This window comes from Bacillus rossius, chromosome 6 (genome assembly GCF_032445375.1).
Source record: "Bacillus rossius redtenbacheri isolate Brsri chromosome 6, Brsri_v3, whole genome shotgun sequence".
NCBI classification, from domain to species: Eukaryota; Metazoa; Arthropoda; class Insecta; order Phasmatodea; family Bacillidae; genus Bacillus; species Bacillus rossius.
In genome coordinates this window covers 26,791,360-26,816,953 of record NC_086334.1, presented here as the reverse complement: position 1 = coordinate 26,816,953, position 25,594 = coordinate 26,791,360, and the positions used below count along the sequence as shown (strand labels likewise).

At 36.0% G+C, this 25,594-nt stretch overlaps 1 protein-coding gene across 1 annotated transcript; it reads right to left on the bottom strand.

The window, feature by feature from the left end:
* Window positions 1-861: 861 nt before the first annotated feature.
* On the bottom strand, window positions 862-25,128 carry LOC134532913 (uncharacterized). The gene is made up of 4 exons (XM_063369962.1): window positions 25,016-25,128; window positions 12,712-24,912; window positions 5,571-5,879; window positions 862-3,452 (listed from the first exon to the last, which is right to left on the bottom strand). Exons 2-4 carry the CDS (start codon window positions 24,784-24,786, stop codon window positions 3,378-3,380), a joined length of 12,459 nt encoding a protein of 4,152 aa, XP_063226032.1. The 5' UTR covers window positions 24,787-24,912; window positions 25,016-25,128; the 3' UTR covers window positions 862-3,377.
* Between the last annotated feature and the right edge of the window lie 466 nt (window positions 25,129-25,594).

Here is a 25,594-nt window from a genome sequence, read left to right as displayed (position 1 = left end):
ACATGTTGCATGGAAAGTAGATAAAGCAGAGTATACAAAACCATGCCAAATAATTTAAATTAATTAGCAATGCAATAAAAACCTAACAAAAACGAAACCCTGACCCGAACATGAGCTGGAACAGACGTAGTGTACTCATGGCCATAACTATCTTCGTAGGTCACACTAACCACGATAGAGTGCAGGCTATCCAATGTAGTTTACTCTGCATGAGACAGCATGCGCGTTGCATGCATTCGGCGAACTATCGATATCCAACTACATGTGCACACACACTATACGGGCATCAATGGTGCCAGCTAGTGCTGGCTACATTTTTTGTGTGTGCAACACAGCAGCAACAAATACAGATTATTAAAGTCTTTAAAAGAATATTTACACATTGGACAACTTTTTATTTCTGTTAATTAAATATGTGGTAATATGCTAACAAAAAATTGAATTCAAATACATTGTTTTATATGGGAAAATATGTTATTGACTACATCTTAATGGAGAACACTGTGCAGTTACATCTTAAGCAAGTTTTACTGTAATTGTAATAACTGCATTTTCCTATAATAATTACCACACTTCCTGGCAGCAACTTGAAAACAAGTGCTCAGAATCTTAACAATGGGACTAAAAATATAATGGGATTTTTATGAGAAAATTTTTTTTACCCAAATTTTGATGCTCTAAAATAACAGTGCAATTATTTGTGGAATCCATACAGCTAGATGTGGCTGAAGTACTTTAAAACCAGAATTACAAATATTATTTTCCATCTCTAATGACAAATCATCTGGGAATTACAAATACCATGACTAATAAAATGTCCAAAATTTAAGGGGTTAGATTTTGCACACAAAAATACACAACTTTTGAAAAAAAAAAATATGTAATTCAATCATTGAACAATTTTCCACCACACACCGTAACACTACATTTTAACATGCACAATTAATCAAACAGTGCTTGTCACTCAAAAATTTTTGCAACCACATGCAGTTGTGTGCATTAAGTACAATAATTTTTTTTTAAACAACAAAATTTTGAAACTCCATAGGTTGTTATAGTAAAAACCTAAATCTCACAAAAATTAACATTAGATGATAACATTACATAAATTATTTACAAATGGTATCTTTTTTGTACATAATTTAAAACTTAACTGTTTTTTAAATACATTATACTATTTATGGCTTTCACTTCAAATAAACTTATTTACAATCAATCACACCCACATGTAACTTTACAAGTTAACAAATTTGTACAGGTAATATAAAGTTCATTGTATACATATAAATTTATTTATTTCAAAACGTGCTTATAAAACTATATGGTCAGATGAAAGTAGTATAGACACACACAATAAGGACAAACACTGGCAGGCTTCAGACAGGAATCAACTGACAATGACAAACTCATCAGCATTGCAAAGACAGTAAGTAATTGGATGAAGTAACTAGGAGAGACTAACATCATAAAAAGTAGCAACAATCATCATTACTACATGAAACCTGGTCACGTTATTTGCCAAAATTTGCGTACTTTTCAACTGCCTGTGTTTGTCCGCATCAAAGAACGTACTCACACATGTGGTTTCAACACGTAACTGCAGTGACTCGGAATGTCTTAAAACTACACCCAGCAATGTCCGCAGTCTAAAATTGATTAACATATTTAGTGCCTCATAAAATCACAACTTATTAAAATATTGACAAAAACAGACAAAACTTAAAGACCTATCTCATAACAATCGTACTTTTGCAAGATTCAAGTCTTAAAATTCAGTGATAAAAAAAACAATACGGAGTGCTACAATGACCTGAACTTTGTCTCGAGACTTATCACATCTAAACAACTGTAACAAACACGTATTACACATGAAAGGAAATAAAAATTAAATTGTTACTGCATAGTTAATTTCTAGTCATAAAATTTTAATTTGTATGCACACATCACAAAAATCTTTGGAAATTTTAGGTACTGTAATTGAAGTAACTTAGTATTTCAGTTTCAAATCAGGTGCATAATATAGTCAAATTATAATGAAGGTTAACTTAAGCTCGAAATATTTTATTTGCTAAGTGGAAAATAAAAAAGGATTAACATAAATATTTAGCTTTATAATATCAGTGACGGTCAGTTAACATGGCTATGACCCATCAAGGCCATCTTTAGAAATTCTTCAAGTACATAGAATATATATGTACAATATTATCACGACTATTTCACAAAAAATTTCCCATCGATCTTTCAGAATTTAGAGCTTAGATATTGTTCAAATGTAATACTTGGTAACTACAAAGAAACTTTTTTTGCAATTATGTAAACAGAACATTACTTTGTACTCTGCAAATTATTTCCCTTATACTGCATTCATATTAATACATATTTATAATACACAGTGTGTTGGGCAGAGCTGACGACAGGTTACAGGGTACTAATATATAAACAATGAAAAATAGTATCACATGTCATCTATTTTTAGGAACTTATCAGTTTATCACTAATAACAATAGTGGCATTTCTAACTTTTTTGGTACCAAAAAATGTAAAACTTTAACCTATAAGAGTTACACTTCACCTCTCTGGAAATAAAACGACTAGTAAAAATTAAATGAAGTCACTATCATTTAACTACTCAACAACATAATGTACAACAAGCATATAATTACTTCAAACTTTACACAGTAAAATGTACACAGCTCAATTATTTCATTTAATGCCCATAAGTGTTTAACAAAAAGCAACACCAGTATTTTCCCCGAAGTTTTGGTTTCATGGTGGAAAATAACCATGCCTAATGCTTTAAAAATTCTGCCCAACAGACACCTGCATAACATCAACATAAATATAGCTTACTCTGTGTGTATAAAGATATAACTATATGCATTATAGTATTTTGATTAAATCTCTTCCCATCTACCTACTAAATATATAGTTAAACTTGGTCCCTAAAATTGAGCATCATGTTACGTGCATTATCTGCAGTGCACTTTCTCCCATACTTTGCATTAACACAAATGTGACTAAAAAGAGTTAAGCAAACACCTGCTCGGTTATCACATAAACAGAGCTTGCAACATCCATCCACGTGTGCTATGCTGCACATCTAACGAATGCACACTTGGCAAAAGGCACACTCGGTACTATTGGTGGACGGACACACGGCAATGCACAAAAGCAACAAACTGCACCACCGAAACAGGCACACACGTTAAAGTTTTATCACGATGACTGCAACACGATGCACAAAAACTTGAAACTACATTCCACTTGGTGACAGTTTGACGGAAGTTACGCCACACAATACATCAATACACTGAGATCAAATATTGCGTGGAAATGACTCGGGAGGCAAGCACAGGCAGTGCGCTACTCTCGTCGCTTCACCTGCCCTGTGGCCCGTCTGGCACGGGCTCAGGGCTCGACCCGCTAGACTGCCTCCTCCGCCAAATCAGGTCCTGCACCACGACAAAACAATATCAATTTATTTCACACTTCTGCAAGTTAATACTGTGTAAAGCAGTCCTAAGTACTTGAATTCAAAGCAACTTAAAATTTAAGACAATATCATAAAGGTTTAGAATAAAAAAAAATTAAGGTCACAAGAGTTTACAAAATTTGGTGTATTTATTTACATCAAACATTTTTTGCTGAATATATTCTCTACCAATGTTATTAAAATAAGTTTTTTCTTCATATATTAGTCAAAACTATGCCAAGACAAAAATTTAAGTATGTACATCAATTTAACACAATTTGTAATTTCCAATAGATGCTACAATACATAGTCTTGAATCCAGGTGACAGTGCATATGTGGAGCTGAGCACACACAATGTGAATGCCACCAAGTTGGAGCGGCAAGCGACCAGGCAGCTCCACTGTGATGCGCTTCAAGCTCGGCCGACGCTCAACTGCAGCCAGAGACGTGGCTGTCAGTTACCGGAGCACCGAGCCAATACCACAATACTCACCTTTACCACAACTCAGCTGCTCTCACACTTGCAGCTTCATGCAACGTAGGCAGATTGAGGCTGCACGTAGTTGCAGCGTGGGATAAGTATGTGGGCTGTGGTATGCAGGTCAATGGTTCAGCTCATGTTAGTGTAGACATGTTGATACAAACGTTTCCACGACTTAGTAGATAAGAAGCGGATGGGTACAGTTCCTGCGCATAGCACTATTCTCGTGGCCACAGCTCCAAGAACTGGCTTTAGATATGTAAGTGTGTGCTTTGTTTGTGTAACAGATGTAAGATAAAGGTGGATTCACATCTTACTCTTAGCGTAAGTAGTTTTCTTCGGCATGTTCGTGCAAGCATATAACGACATGACCTACAAGATATAAAAAAATTTATAATTAATTGACTGAATCATTTCCTGCTATAATTAAAATATTGTGCTCGGAAACACTTTACACTGCAATAAATATTAAGGTATACCAATATTTTTATAAGATAATGTAAATAGTATTAAAAAATAACCATGGAACCTACAAATATCTATGTAACTTACATTAAAAAATTAAAAATATTTAATATAAAACAGAAGATACAATTTAAATAATTTTAAAGGCTATATTTAATATCAGTTGATAACTTTTTACATGTTATTAAATGAAAGGTAAACAATATCAAAGATAATGTGCTCAATCAGCGGAAGAGAGTTGAGTATCGAGCTACTACCCCACAACATGAGGATCTAATCTAAGACATACTAAATGGAGGTTGTGATCCAGCTTAAGAAGAGTGAGTTGCTTGCATGTAGTATGGGTAACTCTGAAAAAGAACAGATTACAAACAACCACGTGGCTTATATCTGACGTGGGAACTGAATCAGCAATAGGAATGATGTATATAGACCACTTTGTTAGTCGAAGGCTGTCATTACGACAGATTTTTGCTGCAATCAAGCGAAGCCCAATGGAAAAGTGCACTTTTTTAAACAAAATTTCCGAAATAATTATAAGTTAAGTTAGAACACCAGAGTTTGATAAAATACCTTCCACAGCGTACGGGCAGTTGCGTGGCAGTCCTATTTACAATCAATGCCTTGTTTGGGAAGATAAGGAGAACAGTCTAGAACTGCATCCATACCAAAAGTCTAATCTTTGTGAGAAGAAAGAGTTCGAGCTTATGAAACAATTTGTAACTTTGCACTGAATTAGCCATGTAATTAATGTCCTTAGCTATGATTTTTTTTTGTAGACAAAGCAGTGTCTCCGGAAAATAAATTTTCTTCAATGTCCACATAAAGCACTTTTGGTTAAATAAAAACCTAAATATAACCAGAAAGCACAATAGTATTTTCTTAGTAAATGTTTGAGAGAGGAACCAGAAGAATAGGAGGTTACGTAGACAGGATACACTTAACCTCCTCGCCTTGTTGATGGGCTAAATTACTTAGCCTAAGGAGTGTTGCCAGAACTTACAGCAATGACATTTTGAACAGTGGCGTCTTCATGAACAATATTTGCACACAACAGTATTCCTCACTTATTTCCCCTGTACTTCTTCCCAAAATGTTTTCTGGATGGAATAACACAACTCACAATCAGAACTAACACAGGAGTCTCTCACCTGAACAGCCAGCTGCAGTGGTGTGGCCTGGTGGTAGAAGTGGATGGTCCCTGGCTCCGAAGGGAACCAGCTCAGCCCCGCCAGCTCCTCGCGGGTCGGTGGGGGCAGCGCCGGGCAGAACTCGCTCGTGAAGAGTTTGAACAGGGTGTGTATGGTCCGGCGCTGGGTCATCTCCAAGTAGCAGTGCTGCCGCCCCGTCAGGTGGACCTTGTGCCGGGCCGCGGTGGGGAACGTCCTCTCGCACAGGAGGCAGTGGTGCTGCTCCTTGGTGCGTGGGTGTACAGTCGACAGGTGGTTCCTGAAGTCCATCTGCCCCACACCCGGACGCATCACAGTGCAGCCCGGTTACATTTCTGTTTGCGACACCGTCATAATAGGTACGTGGTTGTTAACGCTAAGTCATCACGCTTGTGTGTCCCAACAACCTAGTGGTTGGGAGCTCACTGTAATCTGCCACTTTAACCATCTATGCATAATCATGCAATGTTATCAAATTAAAGACACCATAGTGTCACCATAAGAGAAAGGTGTAAATCTTCTCTTTGATTCTAAATGTAATACTTTAACCTCTCCTGTCAATACCATTAACAAATCAGGTGGCAGGCTGTTGTTTTATTCCCAAATGGGTTAAACCCAGATTGTTTCACGACTGGGAAACATGGCAGACGTTTCCATAAGCCAATGGGTGCTCCAGTTTCCACCATCCTCTATTTTGCCAATGTACCATTCTCATCTCATAGCCTCTCATCACCCCTAATGACTCAAATATCAACCTTACATTGTAAAATTATAAATTAACTTTGCATTGTGATGATTACATAACAATTCCTTTTTTTTTTGGCAAAAAAATCTTTGTTTGATCCAATGCCTTCGTCAGTGCAGTGCATTGATGAAGAACAAAAATTTCTAGTTAAAATATCAAAGCAGGATTTGTGAAACATCACTAATTTAGTGAGAAAAACATAACTCTTGGTCCAACATAAGATACTCTTCAAGATAAAATCAATAATTTAGATTTCTTGTAACGGCTGGATATCTGAAAGAATGAAAATGCCAAAAAATTTTCAGAAAAATATTTTTGACAGTTGTCACAAATTAATAAAATATTTTTGTTTGCACTGTCTGTAAAACTTTTTTTATCCTCAGTAAAAAACAGGTTTTAATAGTATATAATGTTTTTCATGACAAAGCAGTGTCACAGCCAAATAAATTTTTATGTCCACTTTTGGGTAGATAAAATCCTGAATACAACCAGTAAGCATAGGGCCAAACTATGCGTTCCATCGAGTTTCTACCAGGGTGTTACTTCTACCGTGTTTTCTCGCATAATCGTCGCACATTTTATTCTAAAATCAAGTTTGAAAAGTAGGGGTGCGACGATTATGTGGAAAATTTTTTTTGTTAGGTAAAGTTATTCATAAAAAAACCCCGTTCATGGAAAGTATGTTTATTTAAAAAAAAAAAAATAAAGTGGAGTATACAAGAGCACGCCAAACAATTTATATTAATAATTCATTAAACAAAAACCTTTCTTCAACTTTAAATAGAAAACCCAAACTGTGACGCGAACGTAGGCCACTTGAATCTGCGACGTGAACTAACTCGTAACTATTGCCGTAGTACACATTTACCACGAAAAAATGCAGGCCATCAACTCGGCACTCGACAGAGCGCGCGCTGAATGCAATCGGCGAGATATCGGTATTCGACTACGTGCGCACGCTCTATACAGGAAGCAACATAACCAAACATGAATGATGCCAATTAGCACTAGCTACATGTTCATAAGCAAAGCGGTACACCGCGGTGACGCAGACGATCAGATAAATATAATAACGTTTAAAAACGTCTTTAAAAGACAATTTACACGTCAGACAACTTTGTATTTCCATTAAATAAGTAAGTGGTAATTTACGAATAAATATTAGATTTCTACTTTAAAATACATTGTTTTATAAAGAAAACAATACCTACACAAAGCGCTCGGCACCTAATAGCGGGACCAAAAACATCATTCGACGTTAACACGAGAAGTTTTTTATCCCAATTTTGACAGTCAAAAATATAGGCGCGATGATTACGCGCGTGCGAAGATTATGCGATAAAAGAGGGTATTTAGAATGTCAACCCTCAATAACTTTTTTCAAAATTTTTTTCTCTACACTTTGGAAAATGTTAAAAGGTTATCCTGAAAAAATACAGTGTATTACATAATGCATATGGTAAACATATTTTGGATTATGGCTATCCTTATTTCTATAAATTTGTTACTATTAAAAACAGTAACATTAAAACGGTGACTAAATAAATCTGAGATTGAATGTACCGCTGAAAACTCAAAATAAAATTTCTACAACAACCATCAATTTAATGTCAATGGACAAGTCATGCAAAAAAATAAACACAATACGGTATGTGTAATGTTTTTGAGAGCTATTCTTAAGGAATTTAAAGGAATAACAATAAGTCACACTAAACCAATAATGGAAAAAAATACACAAGCCATATTTTTTCTCCATGGGTACACTGCTCTGACAAATGTATTATTTATTTTTTTCTTTCACAAAAAGGTTATTAGTTAAATGATGTTCACAATGCAAAATTAATATATCATTTTATATACATTATGTATTATCTCCCTGAAAAGACTGTTGCATTTAGATAAACCATATTACACAAAGAACTATAGGATACAATAAATAGTCGGACACAAAGTAACTAAATAAACCAAAAGAGTAACGTACACAAATTCAACTTCAAATCCTTCTTAACACGTAAAGTGTTACTAGCACACTTACGCAGATGACCAAGTGTTCCAGCACCTGTCTTGTAATTAATTAGCATTGCAGATTCTATTGTGCATGTATGTGAGAGGGTAATGCTGCACCAAAAACCACAATAAGAAAGGTTCAACACCGCAGATAGCACAAAAGTGCTATAAAAAAAAGCAAAAAAGTATGCATAAAAGCCTGATTAACTGAAAACAACTAACATAAAAAAGAAACTTAAAACTACTCAAAACAAATGTATCAAAACTTTAAATTTCCCTTGATGTAGCTCTTCTTTGAGAGGGATCAATTTACCTTCAGAGTTATGTTTTACCATCACTATACTAAAATTTAAACCATAACAAATTTACTGCAAAGTGTTTTAATTTTACATAATGCAAGCTTTCCTACTTTATGCTAAAAACTGCCAGCAAACTAAAACACATATTTGATCATTTCAATGCAAAATAAATCAATACTGTCAAGAAAAAAATTTGTTTTCAAAATGGTGAAACTATAAACTTTTAACTTTCAATGAATATAGTAACATAGGTGACTGATTACTTTGTTAAATGCACTTCACAAAGTAAGGTAGATAAGTAATTTTTTTTAAGTACAGCTCATATATATTTGATTGGGGTTAGCCACTTTACAGTAATTAATGTACAGAACAATAAATACAACAAGAGTATTAAAAAACCCATTTGGAGAAAGCAAAGCAACATAAGCACTATAACATGAGAGTTTTTCATAAGACTAAGTAAACCTATTAAAAATATAGTTACGTAACTGGGAGATTAAGTGCCATAAATGTATCATATTCTATTACTGCTAAATAAATAAAATACTATATCCTTGAAATTTTCTTTTAACGGTATTATATGACAACAAACATTTGAGCTGGTTGCACAGCATTAAATTAAATAACAAAAGAACTTTCAGTACATAATATATTTTAAACCTGCAAATATTTCTAAAAATTCATTTAAGTATGCAAAGAAGCTATTGAATGCTTAGAACAAATAATTAAAACAATATTACATAGGTATCATTTACAGGTCAGTATTTTCATTAATTCCAAATAAACTTGCAATTTCATATCTTTTGAAAATATTAGAAATATTTGTTTCAACCTATTTTCAATCAATTTCCAAATCCTCTTTTTTGTCACACAGTAAAGAGATTATATTTCAGACAGATCACAATTTATAACTAAATACAGTGTCTCTCTAAAGTCTTCTAGTGGTTTTTAAAATGTATTGAGATAAAACTAATTAAGGTAACTATTTATGCCCTTTGAAGCAAACTAAAGTAAAACTTTGGAAGTTCTTTTTGTAATAACAGATGGCCTAAGTTGTCTTTATTTGTCTCAGTATAATTTTTATGTGAAATAGCAACTATTTAAGAACGTGGCTTTTAGTAACCAAATTTGTCACCCAGACTCAACAAAATTGCTGCAAACAGGTTAATATGCAACATTCTAGTGACTATTTATATTAAGAGAATGGCTACATTGTTTCCTATAAACTGGTAGTGTCCATGATAGCCGAAGAAGTGGCAGACCGAGTGATAGTGATGAATGTGTTGAAAAGAATACATGAGACATTTACACAAAGTCCTACAAAATTCACAAAAACTGGCTACGGTATACAGAGTTTAGTGTTAAGAAGTTGAGGTTATATCCATACAAGGTTCAGTTAGGGCAACAATTGAAATGTGGCGACCACATCGCTTGTCAACAATTTTCAACAAAAATGGTGGACCAGACCACATTGACTTTGATAAAGAGTTCTTGATAAAATCATTTTCACAGATGAGACATTTCATTAATCAAGTAACGTCCACAGGCATAATGTCCCCATTTGGGGCACCGAAAACCCACATGTGGTTAGGGAGCAAATAAGAGATAATCCGAAAGTGAATGTGTAGTGTGGGGTTATGCATGACCAGGTTACTGAACCCTACATTTTTCAAGAGCATACAGTCACCATGAATAACTGCCTAGACAGAATGTTTCGAGGAAGATGGATTGGTAGAGATTGTCCCATACCCTGGCCTCTGCATTCACCTAACATCACACCTTAGTAATTTTTCTTTTGGGATTACATCAAAAGCCATGAGTTCCAAACACCGATTAATGGACTTGATGCCCTGAAGACCCGCATCAGGAATGTAATCTTGAATATTCCAGCAGACACGCTCTGCAGAACATGGCAAGAGCTAGAATATTGTCTTCGTGCTGCTAAGGGGGCTCACAGTGAGGTCTACTGAAGTAGTAAAATAAACTTCCAGAGTTTTACTTGGATCAATCGAAGACTACATGTCGTTAACTCAATAAGTTATCAAGCTAAAATTTTTCAAAACCTTTAGCAGACTTTTAGACACACACTGTAATTCTTTATTCTTAATTAACTACTCTAAGATAACTAACTAAAAGTTATAGACCTTTTCCTTTACATAAACCAATATAATAAAAAAAAACACAATAAGTTCTCCAGTATTATCCATGTAATTTGCAAACATGTCTAATTCACTTTTCAAAAGGATTGATGACATTCAAAGAATCTATCCTACATGCGCACACACTACACGGGTATCAATGCAACCAAACAAATGATACTATTACAGCAGCACACAAGCAAAAAAACTTTAAATAGTACTCCAAGTTAATTTCACCATGATACTGACATTAAAAATAAAATGCACTCAAAAATTACTACTATACTCTGTATTTTCATAACACCCACCCAACACAAAAGTTTTTACTGACCGCTGCCTTATTTCACACACCTATTTAAGGGTCCAGGAAATAAATGTTCACCAATAATTACAGTTAAATGGGCATACCTAACAATACTTAACTTTCATGACAATGCAATAATAATAAGGAACAACTGACACTTCATCAACCAAATTTAAAAAAAAACACATGAATTTTTAAATACATTAGACAATGAACAGGGTCGTCTAGGAGCGACACAAAAGAAGAGGGAGGGAAGCCCCTGGGTCCAGACATCAGGGGGAAAAAAGCCAAGTTTCTAGATTTTTTAATGCCTGAGTGTACTCTGAGGTAAATATGTAGTTGAGCGGTATTTGCGAAAAAAAATGTTAAAAATACGAAAATACCTTTATTAGATGCTCTTCAACTTCCTCTTTTCATTAAAAGCGGCGGAGGTAAGAAATTCCAAATACTTTAGGAGATATCGAATTTTTTAATTTCATCATGTGTAGTTGAGCGGTATATGCGAAAAAAAAATTTTAAAAATCCGAAAATACCTTTATTATATGCTCTTCAACTTCCTCTTTTCATTGAAAGCGGTGGCGATAATAAATTACAAATACTTTAGGAGATATCGCCGTTCTTATTTTGCTATACAAGACCTGTGTAATCATTCGACCGTTGAAATTTTTTTTATTGCCATGTGTTTGTGAATGCCTAATTAATGAAAATGGTCGATTAGGTCAGGTCAGTTTCGTTATAAATACTTCGAAACTAAGCGTACATTAAAAATAATATGAATTATTTTCAATGGTTCTTTAGTTTTAAAGTATTTATAATGTAACTGACCTGACCTAACAAACTGGGACAAAGGATGAACAGTAACAACTCACGTAAAAACTTTTTGTTACTTATTACTTGCGCAACAATAACAAATAACACTTTAAAATTAGAAACGTTAAAAACTCACCTAAGTTGGAGGTGGTAATTAAACACCGTTTTAAACAATAAATGAACTAAATAATCACGTATTGGTTCATTTGAATTCTGGCCTATCACGAACAATCACGTGACATCATTATACAATAAAAAAAAAATAGATACTCGTAAACAAGAAACAATTATAAACGCCACATGAATGCACTGGTATTGTGATGAAATTTAAAAATTCGATATCTCCTAAAGTATTTGGAATTTCTTACCTCTGCCGCTTTAAATGAAAAGAGGAAGTTAAAGAACATACAATAAAAGTATTTTCGGATTTTTAAAATTTTTTTTCGCAAATACCGCCCAACTACATATTTACCTACTCTGATAAAAAAGTGAAAATTACAAGTCTGTTGAAGAATTCATTGTAAACTTTACAAGTTATACGTTACATGCAGATCACATGGTATGGTCTATTGAATGCAATAAAAATCAAATCAAATCACATATACAGTTATGGTCTATAACGTTTACAGAATTAAGAACATTTATCTATTGTGGGTTTTGAAACTTTATACATAAAATAATGGAGAGTAGAGAGGACTCATGACCAAATTATTTGCCCTCTGGCCCTTGTTTCTTTCGACGGCCCTGGAAATGTACCAAACTAGAGTTACAATGCACACAGTTATAGCTAAAATACATGAACTGTTGGTTGGCATCTTACCTTTGACTGAAATGCAAGATGGCAGCGTTGACAGTGATAAGGATGATGCTTCACGTGGTCCGCCTTGTCTGCCTCATCCACAAAGACGTAGTCGCAGACTCCGCACGAATCAGGACCCTGCTCTTCAAACGTCACTGTGCTAACGTTCTTGCATCTCAAAGACCTGGGCCTCCGCTGTCCTCGCTCTTTGGTGACCCTCGCAATGTCATCCAGACCACCTGCACTGCAGCCAAAACTATGCAAATCATCAACACTGCTGCTGCTACTACTGCTGCTGCTGCTGCTGCTGTGTCTGCTCAAGTTGGATTTCTTCCGAGAGCTTTCAGTGCTCTCAGATACACTATGCTTTCTTTTCCCAGAAGTCAGTGGCACAATGGTTTCAGCACTGCTAGCTTCCATCTCACCACCAATGAATGGTCTTTTGTTAGAGAGTTCATCACAAATTTCATTTTTGTCCTCATTCTCTGACAATCTCTTCCTGCTTATTCTAACAACAGGGCACAACATTTCAATATTTTCTTGAGAATCTTCGGAGCTACTTTCCATATAAGTAAAGACTGCTTTACATTTCCTATCACGGTTTCTGTTTGTGGGAAGTTCGTTATCACTTATTTCTGTACTGGAAACAATTTCTTTGGCCTTGGCATTAATAACTTCTGCAGAGAATGACTCATTATAATTATTCAACTTCCCACCACTCTGCTCTGATTGATCTTCAGCTTCAGAATCATTTTTCTGTCGCTGGAATGTTAATAAGGTATCTTTGGCATTCTCTAGAACTACATATTTACAACTACTTGTGTTTTTCACAGTATTCTCCTTTTCAGAGTCAGTCAGCATACTAACTGATTCACATTCTTCACATAAGTCTTCCTCATCCAAAGCTTTTGATGGCTCTGAAATAACTTGGGCTTGTTTGCTATCGCTTTCAACAACACTCTCGGGCGTAACATTTGATCGTTTCCTGAGAACCAACCTAAAATTGCTCAATGATATAAATTTCTTGACAGGACCCACTTGAAGAACATTCTTAGCGAGATTATCTAAAACTCTACTTCTCAAAAGTTGCACAACTGGTTGCCATTGACTGCCACCTGGTGAAGTACGCAAGAAACTCTGGTACTTGGCACTACCAGGTCCAGTTCGTTTAATTATCACTCTTGGTACGTGGTGTGTGCTAACCTGGTGCTCGTCAACAGACACGTAGTCGCTGGAGCCAATCAAATGTTTAGGAGAATGCTTCCTACAATATTCTGCGGAGGACAAAGTAGGTGCATTACTATCACACACGGTGCATGTTAATGAAGTTACATCTTCATGTGCTGAGGTCTCTGTTGAAATATCAAAACTGCTGTGAACTAATCTCTCCGTCAAAGATGTTTCAATGGTTTTGTTATGATGCACAGGGATGACACTATAATTTGTTTCTTCTAAATCCTTATCTTCATTAGTTACAGAAGAAATATCTTCATTCTCTGCAGATTTTACAGTGTATTCCTGGGTGCCTTCATCTTCACAACTTGATTTCTTCAAGACAAGTCGCTTTACAAGGACAATGGGAACTTTATCTTCATTCTTGCAAGGATCATTGCTTGTTGTCATAACATTATTGTTCTCTTCAATAACGGGCCATCTATGATTGTTATTCCCTTTTGATGACCCAACAACACACCAAGTTTTAATACCACCCTCTTGCTCGCATTTCTGAGCAAGGCGCACTTCAATTTTCCTATGACAATCAATTCCTTCAGCCAAAACATTATTTCCGCAGTTTTTTTGGTCATCTTTGGTTTTATTCTCCATATACCTAACTGGATTTTTACCAAAATAAGGCCAGCCTTGAGTCACTTTGTATCTTTTATTTTTGTTTACTTTGAAGGCTTTACTTTTGTCAATTTTTGAGCGTGCACATATTCTACTCCAGCTCGAATAACCTTTCTGTCTTATTAAAGTTTTGTGTCTATCAGATCGACTATAGTACAGAGGCCTCCTGTTGGGCCAACCCTTGGCTCTAAACTTGTTTCTCATAATGCTTGTCAATTGACATGCACCACTGAAATTAGAGTTTGGGGAACATGATAGGATTGTGGTGTCTCTGGGTGCTTCTGAAAGTGGAATAGTGCTTTCAGGAACTGGAGCCAACTCAGATGGAACTTCTTCTTCTAGATACGGCCAATTGGAAACTGAATCATCTGGTATAATGTGTGGCGTGTCATGAAATGATGGTTCAATATTTTCTGATAGCAATGCGGGGAAAATATACCCTACTTCTGATGAAGACAAAATATTTTCTCTAAATGAAATGGGTTCATCTGCTTCTAATAAATTAACTTCCTTCTGGTCATACATGCTGTCACTTGTCTTGAGAACTACCTCATTTCCATTTTCTTTGATCTTTTGTAACTCAAGAGCTTCTGTGTCTTCTGAAGATGTAATGACACAATTATCTAATTCTGGCATCACAATATGTGAACCAGTTTCAGCCTCTGCGTCTGATGGCATGTTGGCACCATCAGTATCATCTTTAACTGTGCTCACATCCAAAACAGGCATTTCGAAATCTTGGTCACTGCTCTCATTTTCTTGAAAATTCTTGGTCATAGCTTCTAAATGAGGCATTTCTGGTGACTTCAATAATGGTGTTTCAGCTTCAAGGCATGGCATTTCACTTTCAGTAGCTTCGTCATCGGTACTCCCTTCAGCAACTGCAATAAATATTTGCGTAGTTTCATCAGATTCAACTATGACTGGCCATGTGCTACTTTCTCCATTGTTATCCACACGTTCCAAGGTTTCTAAGCACACAGAATTCACTCCTACAGCCTCGGATGCTATGTTTATAGTGTGTGTAATACCATCTTTACAGTTGTTTTGAATGATAATGAGCTGGCCTTCAACTACTTCATCATGACATGGAGATAATGCTTGAAAAGTTTCCTCTTCTAGATACTCTCCACAATTGTCCTTACGTGCACATGGCCTAGCACTGACCTCTTCACAAAGGTCACCATCATTTATTTCCTTTATAGGCTCTGAATTAAAAAGTTCCTTCTGTTCAGATGCTTCACCCACCTCATTAGTAGTAAATCTTGGTATATAATGATCTGCCATTTGTTTGCTGTTAATAGCATCTTCATCTGCACCAGTTAAATTTTGAAGATCCATTTGCAAATCTTGTTTGGCTGCCATAATTTTATCAACATGGTTAAGATTCTCATCATTTTTTCCATCCAAGTTTAAAGGTATAATATTTTTTACAGAAACTTCTTCAGGTGAAACATCCGCTGTTTTTACTGCTGATGTTCGACAACAGCTTGCAGGTATTACTTCCGTCTCACTGTTGACGTTCGTTCCAGTTTCTACGTTCTCAACATACAAAACTGTATTTTTACCTTGTTCTCCCTCATTCTTACTACACAGCGTGGGAGCTGGATGACAGAACTCTGATTGTAGTAGTGCTACAGAATGCTCAAGAGAACTTTTCTTTTCTTTTTCATTTTCCAAATCTTTATGAACCTCAAAAGATTTTTCCTTTATTTTGTCTGGTTTCCTTTCTAAATGAGCTACAATTAGGTTACTAGTTGCAGAATCAGTAGCATTTTCATGCAAAATTTCAGAAAGTGGTGTATTCTGAATGATCTCTAAGGAAACATTACTTTCCAAAATATCATTTTCCTTGTCAGATGATTTACTCAAAATAACTGTATCATCCAGTTCTTTCCCACTTTTATTATCAGCCAAAGTATTTGGTTGATCGTTACCATTACTTTTATCAGTAACCATACCAACTCCAACCTCACCACTTAGCAATACAACTTTATTATTTTCTTCACCAACTTTGTTTACAAATTCTCCATCGTCAAATGTTTCAATCACACAAGCCTGCTTTTGTGTGTCAGGTTCACAATCGACATTTCTTTCTGAACACATGGTTGGCCTGCTATTTTCTAGTTTGTTGAGCTCCTGGTAATTTTTACATGACAAATGCAATAAGTCTGACGTACTTTCACAACTCTTTTTGGTATCATCTGCAGCAAATGCCATGTCCATTTTTTCATCTCTATGCATTGGAACTTCAGTGGCAATATTTTCAGATCTCATGCCTGTATCTTCTGAAGACCGAGGATCAAACATAGACTCAACTTCCTTTTTCATTACATTTCTACAATTCCTTTCAGGCAAAGAGATTATGTCCGAAGACAAAACACTTTGCTCTTGCACTGTATCAACATGCAATTTTCTGTCTTCAGTTTCTGTGTCAGTTGAAACCATGTTTCTACAGCTAGATAGTGAAACATTTTGTAAGGATTTTATAACACTGATGTTTGGTGCAACATCATTGTCCCAATTATCAAACGTTACAAATTTATTTCCACAGTCCTTTAAAGCACTATTGCTATCCCATACAAAACTATCTTTATGGACAATATCTTTAACTAACTCCAAAGAAGTGATTTTGTGATCATGTGAATTATACATACAGACAGGTTTAGTTGTGCTGTCTACTAACCCCACCGAATTACTGGGACTCGATACATTTTCACATGCATTGGTTACAAAATCGCTATTCACAGCTATTCCTGTTTTTTTAACATTGTGTTGCTGGTATAATGCTTGATCATGTTCACTATTTTCTGCCTGTAGAACCTTACTTTGATCTTCAACACCTAGTGCCATATATTTTTCTTGCATGGCTGTATTATTATGTTCTGGTTCTAGTTTTTTGATGTCAGAAATACTCCTGAAAGTAGTAACGTTTGTATGGGGCATGTTATTGGATACCTGAAATTCAACTTCTTTATCTTGTACATTTAAAGCTGAAGATGACCTACTACTGCACTCGCTGTCATCTGTCGACTCTGAACGTTTAGCTTCTAAACCATACCCCACATTGATACTTTGGATGCTGGAATCTCGTTGACATATCCAACCATCAATCTGATTTTGACAATTTATGTCTGCACTAGCACATTCAGCAACTTTAATCTGATGAATATTAGTAGGAATTATTTCATTCTCTTGGCTACAAACTTGTTCCTGTATTTCAATATCTTTATCTTTAACAGTATCACTTTCATCTGGGACATGATTTTTGCTCTCAATCTTTTTTACAGGTACGTCAACAGTTTGAGAATGAACACTATCGGGTTCCGATTTTTCCGAACGGCATGAGTTACTACATAAAAAACTTACAGATTTATGGTCTTCAGGATTTGTGAATTTAATTATTTGATTGTCATGGTATTTTTCATGACAGTGTAAGCTACCATTACAATCTTCATCTTCAACATCTAAACTTGTACATAATTGAACAGTAGAAATGTTATGAGCAGATTTTGGCTGTATAAGACATTGATCATTAAGATCAGTGTTATTTTTGTAACTGCTAACCTCTTGCACTTCAACTTCACACTTCAACAACTTTTCTAATGTTGAATTTCCTGTTTTGTTAATATTTGAATCTTCTGCCCTTAATTTCTCAGAATCGTGACCACAATCAGACACCTCCTGTTCAGATTCACAGCCTCTTTCTTCAGCTTTGACTGCATTATTTTTTCCAAGTATTTCAGCTGTTTCTTGAACATTGTTGCATGGTAAAGACTTTAACCCCAAATCCTGACAGCTTGTTGAAGTGCCTATTTCCATGTTGCATCTATTTTCTTGATTTTGTGATTCAATGTAAACTTCATTTTGAGTATAAGCAGTTGAAGATATTTCTGACAAGTGAGTGTTAGTATCATGTAAATTACATGTAGCTTTAATGCTGCAACTTTTGTCTACCATAGTTAGGTGATCATCAACTTTACTGTCTTCCAAGTCTAAATGCTCACAATATGAAATGATTCCAGCAGTAGGTTCTTGACCCTGAAAATTTTCAGGCATACTGACACAACTACTCACAGACACTGTTTCATTTTTATCAGTGTTGCCTTTCCCTATAATTTGCAGTTCATTATTATGATTTTTAACATTTTCATATAGCAATGATTCCTTTCTAGACATACCCTCGTCAAATGACTCTGACTGATTAGAATCTTCCATCATACTGGGAGTTCTACTTTCATAACTGTAATCTGACTGCTGCTGTTCACCAATATTTTTGTTTTGTGTGTCCAAAGACAATGTGTGCAGGTTTTTATCTGCTGATGTAACAATTTCACAGTCTTTGTCACTTGGAGAATTGATAATTCCTGTTCTGTGGCTTTTAACTAACTGTAGTTCACTTTTAGCTTGCCCTTGAACATTCAATGTAGATTCAGATTCACCTAAATCATGCTCACTATCATCTTCCAATTCAGACTTATTAGATCCTTTACATACATGCATCTCTTCGAAAGGAGACACTGCACTTGAACAGTTGCTTTCCACTGACTTTAGTTTTCCATCTTCAAACTCAACGTTTTGAAACACAGATGTGTCTGTTCTGTTGATGATGTTACCTGAAGACTCTGATCCAGTGGAATCGTGATTAATAATTTTACAAGCAGTTTTATTTTCTTTAAAGTCATTAGCAACAAGACATTCTTTTGTTTTTTCAGCACTGTGAAATGGTGATTCTGGCTGCTTAAGATGCACAGAAATTTTATCTAAGGAAATACTATCACAACTTGCTGATTTATCTTTTTTGAATGTGTGTATACAATCAGAAGTTGAAAAGATTTTCATTGAGCATTTGTCGTCATCACTGAATGATGCCGTCACATCACTGACATCACCTTTCAAATTTTCACACTCAGGACCATCTGGGACACCTGTACTCTTGTTAAAATGCACAACTTTCACAGAGCATTTCTCAGTGAATCCAAGTTGTGTAGATTTGTGTTTGTGTCCTGCTGTTTCATCAAATACATTTTCAACTGCTGCTGGGATGGACTCTAGTTTGTCATCTTGAGGATCCTCCTCTTGCTCTAATATACAATTGCTGAATGTGACACATGCCTTTGCAACTACTTCTTTCTTCTCTTCATTTTCATTTATTTGTTCCTTGTAGTTGTGTTTGCACAAATCTAAAGCTTCTATCTGAATTGGAGTGTTACTCCTCACAAATTCTGCTGCTACACATGGTCCAAAGTTATAAATCAACCCAGAGTCTGGGTCATACTTGCTTTCAGATGGTTTTGGTTTTGTTAAACAAGTTGAATTCCGGTTCCACATTTCACAATCTTTCCACCGAGAATGAATAACATTAGTAGAAGCATTTGGTTTGCAGTAACTAGATTGGATGCATCCATGAACTTCTCTTTCTTTAGGATTTGGTACATTACTAGAAGTGACATAATCAGTAAAACTGGAAGTGACAATCTTCACTGAACTGCTCACTTCTTGTCCGATTTCTCTGTCACATGTTAAGGAAGATTTATTTTCTTCATTTGAAGAGTAAATCTTTGTATCAGCTGGATTGTACACTCTCAGATCCACTGCTTCATCTACTGTTTTTTCACTGCTTTCACAAGATCTATCATTTTCATTACATTCCAAAGAAGCAGGATTGTTTAACACCAATGCTTCCATCTCATTAGTAGTTTTACTGGTTTCACAAAGGCCCTGTTCACTCAGATTGGAGTCAGTAATTGCTGGCTCCAGCACATGTTTTTCTAAGCTTTTACAGCTATCAGTAAAATGTTCTTCATTAGTAGACTCCAGAACAAGGTTCATAGCTATATCATTTTCTTCATACTTGGTACTCTCAACTTCAACTTTCAAATCACTTACTGCAGAATATGTACCATTTTCAGAAGGATGTTTTAATTTTCTCTCAATACTCTCATATTCTTTTACTATCATTACAGTATCTTTAAGTTTGTTTCTTTCATCATCATTACCAGCACCTTTAGACTGACTTAAAGCAGAAACACATTTATTTTTGTCACTTGTGGAAGTAAACCATGCTTGCCTTTTAATTAATGTTTTAACTCTTTGCTTACGTTTTCCCCTTTCCTTCAAAAAACATTTTATGATCCTAGTTTTAAAAGTTAACTTAGAGATACACTTCTTTGCTTCTTGAGTTTTTAACTTGATTTTTCTCTTTACAAAATGTGAGTTCATAAACATGTTATTTTTAACCTTCTGTCCTAGTGAAAGCTTTCGCTTTACACTAGTCTTATCTCGCAAGCTTTTTTTATTGATCAGTTTCGCTTCCCTAAAATTAGTGCCAAATGAATTGCCAACGTAATCTGTCATATGACCATTCAAATTCGTAATAACAGTTGTGCAATTTTGTAACTTTGCTGATGATTCACATGAACGGTGACCATGCAACTCCTTATCTATAACATCTTCACAGTTTTCACTTTTAGAACACTGTGACAAAATGGTTGACCTTGAAGGAGTGAGCACATTACATTCAGATGATGATGATTCTACTTCAGGATTTCTTTCCTCCACCTTCTTATCAACACATAAGGTTTCTTTTTCATCACTCAGGTGGCCATCAAAACTGGGTATATTAGAAGTGATTTCATTCACAAAGTTCTTTATAAACAATGGATCTGAGTGTTTTCCAGAATAGGATTCATGTGTTGACTGAGGTTGAGAAACCATGTCTTCACTAAGAACACCTTTGTCTGCTTGCAGGTCAGTATCGACACTGCTGTCCGAATCAGTGTAGCTCAAATCCGGGAACTGTATGTCAGTACTTATGAACACTTCCCTATCACTTTCACAATGATTCAAAACTCCATCTTTTGTAGCAATAGGCAATGCATTCTCACCTCTCACTACCTGGCAGCTACTCCGTGAAGCAGCATCTGAACACTCGCCATCAGCAGTTTTAATTTTATCATCTTCACCATAATACGGTTGGGTAACATTATGCTGTTTTACACTCTCAATACCTTTATCAACATCCTTACAAACAGCATCTTCTAAATTTACCATATCACACTCATGAGTACTTACGCCTGCCTCCTGCAAATTATTTTCATTACTTAAAGATGTATCATCCATTCCAGACTTGTTATTACTGGGACATATCATCTGATTTTTTGAAGATACATTGCTTTCCACGCGAGAACTCTGGAGGCATTCTTCTTGCTGTGACAATTTTACTTTGGCACATGGGACAGCAACTGACAAGGCATCATGCAAATTAGATACATCACCTGTGGATACAGGAGCAACTTCTGAAAGGTGCAAGTCAGAAACCAGATCACAAGAACTTAATGTTTCATGATTATCTTCAGATAGTAAAACTGTTGCTGTTTCAAAACTCTGAGCTAAAGAAACTGCAACAGGAGCCATTTTTTCACTCAGATTTTTAACTGTACTACAACTCTCATTATTGGTTTCATTAGAAGGTAGGTATTCATCTTCTAAACCTGAATATTTCTGAGCCTGTGATTGCAAGTGCACCAAATGCTGTCCATCAGCTGGTGGAGACATGCTTGAGTTATGATCTAGGGAATGTGTCTGTACTCTGGGATAACCCGGTGAAATTTGTTGTTCTGTGTTACCAAAACTTTTATCCCTCATATCATCTTCTACAATGCTATCATGCTTACCATTATTCAATACAATTCCTACTCTTGATTCACTCTGATTCACAAAGTGAGCACTTTTTTCAGGTAAACTTTCAGCACTAGCTTGTTGGCATGACTGAGCATTTTCCGAGTGCACACTCGAACACTCGCTGCCATCGTCTGCGAGCTCATTGTACATAGGTACCAGTCCAAGTGCTGGGTTGGGTGCCCTCCCCCCAGGGCCACTAAGAACTGTGAGCCCATCCGAGTTGTTATCCGCTGACAAAACATCTGGTAGCCTGTGCATGGTGGTCACATCATCACTCTCTTCATCCCACGTGGCCAAGTATTGTCGTACGTCCAGTATTGGTCCTTTGTGCACCTGCTCACTTCTTGCAGCACTCTTTACTCTGGGTTTCCTCTTCTTAATTGGTCGACTCATGCCTGCTGGTGAATGCGTCATGAAAGGAGAATCAACCTGTACTGGGGAACTATCGCTTACATGAGCAGATGGAGAAATGTCAACGCTGCTTGAATTCCGATGCTGAGAATTCTCATACGAGAAATTTGAATTGCTTCTGTTATCGGATGCACTTTCACAAAACATATTACTAGATCCACCATCCTTCCTACCATCCACCGGATCAAAACAGAAAGGTGGTTTCATTTGTACATTATTACCAACCGTTGGGTAAGCACTATTTGAACTGTGAGGTAAGTTACTGAAGTAATAAGGATTGTTTTTTGACCCAACTTTCTCTGCATAAGCATTTGGGGCAGACATCATCTGCATATTCTTACCACATGTAACATTTTCAGACATTTTGTTACATGACTGCAACATGGAATAAGTAGGTTCTTGTCCAGAATTGGTGAAATTATACTTGATGATGTCGGAAACTGGATGTGAAGTTGACTGATGCGAAACACTGAAATTGACAGAGCTTTTCTTATTAGGGTTGTACTGAATACAACTGTTAGGCAATTGATGATGGTTTGTGGGATTTGCTTTGGCAAGTGCAGGAACAAAATTATTAACGTGGGTATTTTCAATCTGTGGAGGAATAAATGACCCAACTGCAGTTGCATTAGGATACTGCATGTTGTTTACGTAATTGCTGCCACCATCTATTTTTGTCTGATTGTAAGAAATATGAGAGCTAAATTGTGATAAAGGTTGAGGAAGGCCCATATTATATCCATTATTGACATTAACAAATGGATATGAATTGAAATTTGCAGTATTGGTTCTAATGCTGTTTGCGACATTAGCAGTTCCATAAAGCTTACAATCATCCCCACTCGTGAATGATGATTCACCTGAATTTTCATAAACAGAAGCTTTGGCTATGTCTTGCATCTGAGAACTTAAATTACAACTTCTTCCAGAAAATTCTCTTGTCATATCATGAGATCTTGCTACTTGAGCACGCTGCTTAGAAACTTTATGATTTTGAAATGGTTCTTGGAGCTCTTTTCTAAGAATTTCACCATGGTTTACACCACTAGTTTTATTCTCGTTAACCTTGTGTTTGTATGAATCTTGATAAGCCTCAATACCTTTGAATTTATCTGGAGCAGCAACACTTTCCTGGCTTCCAGTATGCACTGGATAACGTGAGTTAGTTTGCATGCCAGAGCGACCATGGTGCAGGGAAATGTTTGATGACAGGTCTTCATTGTTTCCCCAATAACTAAAAGAGTCTGCAGAGGGCATCTGGACATCATTGTGAGACATCCAAAATGATGGCTGAGCATTCTGAAACCACATACCTGATTGTGCTTGACTAGCTATTGGCCATGTGGTACTGTTAAGTGAAGGATGGCCGGAGTACCTGACAACATTTTCTCTAGAAACATTAAGTTGATCTTGATTGGGAGGCTTGACAGAATTTTGTTGCTTGCTTGGTTTGCAGTTTGATCTACATATTCCTCGACATTTTGTGCACTTCTCTTTCTTGACAGACTCTATGTCTTTACTAAGGGTAGTGTTTTGGAGTTGGCCATCATGAACTGATGGTGTAAACTCGTTCTTATTTGCAGACCCTGGAACACTAGCATGACTTAAATTTTCTACAGTATCTCGTGGAAAAAATGGTAATTTGTCAAATGTACTACTGAAGTCCCCCATGAACCTTGTATCCTCAGTAGGTAAGTTGGAAACACCATGAGGGTACCTCGGAAGTTCTTTGGATAGTGAAACATGGTTTAAATACCTAACACTTTCAGAAGATGGATTCCAGTTGTGTGGAACTCTGTTAGAATGACTGTAACAAGCATTACAATTTGCTTGGCAATTGATAAGAGCTGTTGGCTTAACAACAGACTGGTGAGCACTATTTGTACTGTAATTATGAGTGCTGCTTGTAGCACTCAAAGAACTATCTTTCTTTTCCAGGTGAGAAACAACTTGATTATGAATAAGCGGTAACTGTCTGTGAGATAAATGTTGCTGTCCAGCATAACATGGTACGTTGTTATACGGTTGAGGCGAATATTCCCAAGGTGGTGCTGATGTATGTTTTGACATTTCCCCACTCAAAAGCCCTGGATGATTACAACTATCAAACAAGCTTTGGTTGTAAAAATTCGGTGCTTCATTGTAACCATTGAACATGATAAGCTCTAACCTATTGACTTTTACGTCATGACACAAACCTCTTTTTTTATCTCATCCCGGAGGCACACCATGTAACTTGTCATGACACGGTAAAATCACTTCAGTTCATAAGGGTCTTCGTACCTGTAGAAACACAAACATCATTTAAAATTTCGTATTTCAAATTAATTCCAATCTGGTTAAAGATTTACAGTTACTCCTAAAATTGTTATAATTTTTTAATTACCTTGCAGAGACTTTTCGGTTATAGTCCCACACACCAATAGAGTGCCATTTTGAAAACTGCAAATACATAAACAAACAGGTGCTATACCGTAAATTTATTACCGATAACAAAACATTAAAGCATAGAACCACCTGACTGAAGAACGAACTCATATTCGTAGACTCAACCTAAAAAAAAAAAAAAAAATTCAAGATATGAGTAAAAGATTTATATTTTAAATATATTTGCTTATTACACTAGTTCAAAAATTTAAAAAAAAATTAAATAATTAGGGCTGTAGTTTATTTATACGAAACAAACACTTAAATATAAAAAAATTAACACCATCACTGCCAGGTTGATTTAACTGTACTCTACAATCAGGCCTATTTTTTATTAACCCTTTCACTCCTGGTGTCCACTGTAATGGACACAAACTTTGAACGAAGTTTTATTTCAAACTAAGCGGCATTTTGCTCCACACAAGTATTGGAACGCACCCTTATTCAACCCAGCGCACTACCTGACGTGTGGTGCTATCTTGTGACGAAGGTTGGAACTGCATGGCCACTCTATCTCTTGCATGTCGTCATGGCGCGC

Bases quoted from the DNA above. Each gene is read 5' to 3' on its own strand.
- LOC134532913 (XM_063369962.1), bottom strand. From the start codon at position 24,786: ATGTTCAATGGTTACAATGAAGCACCGAATTTTTACAACCAAAGCTTG. The intron at 5,880-12,711 runs GTAAGATGCCAA...GGTGTGGGGCAG, and splicing joins ATCTTGCATTTCAGTCAAAG to ATGGACTTCAGGAACCACCT. The intron at 3,453-5,570 runs GTGAGAGACTCC...GTCGTGGTGCAG, and splicing joins CACTGCAGCTGGCTGTTCAG to GACCTGATTTGGCGGAGGAG.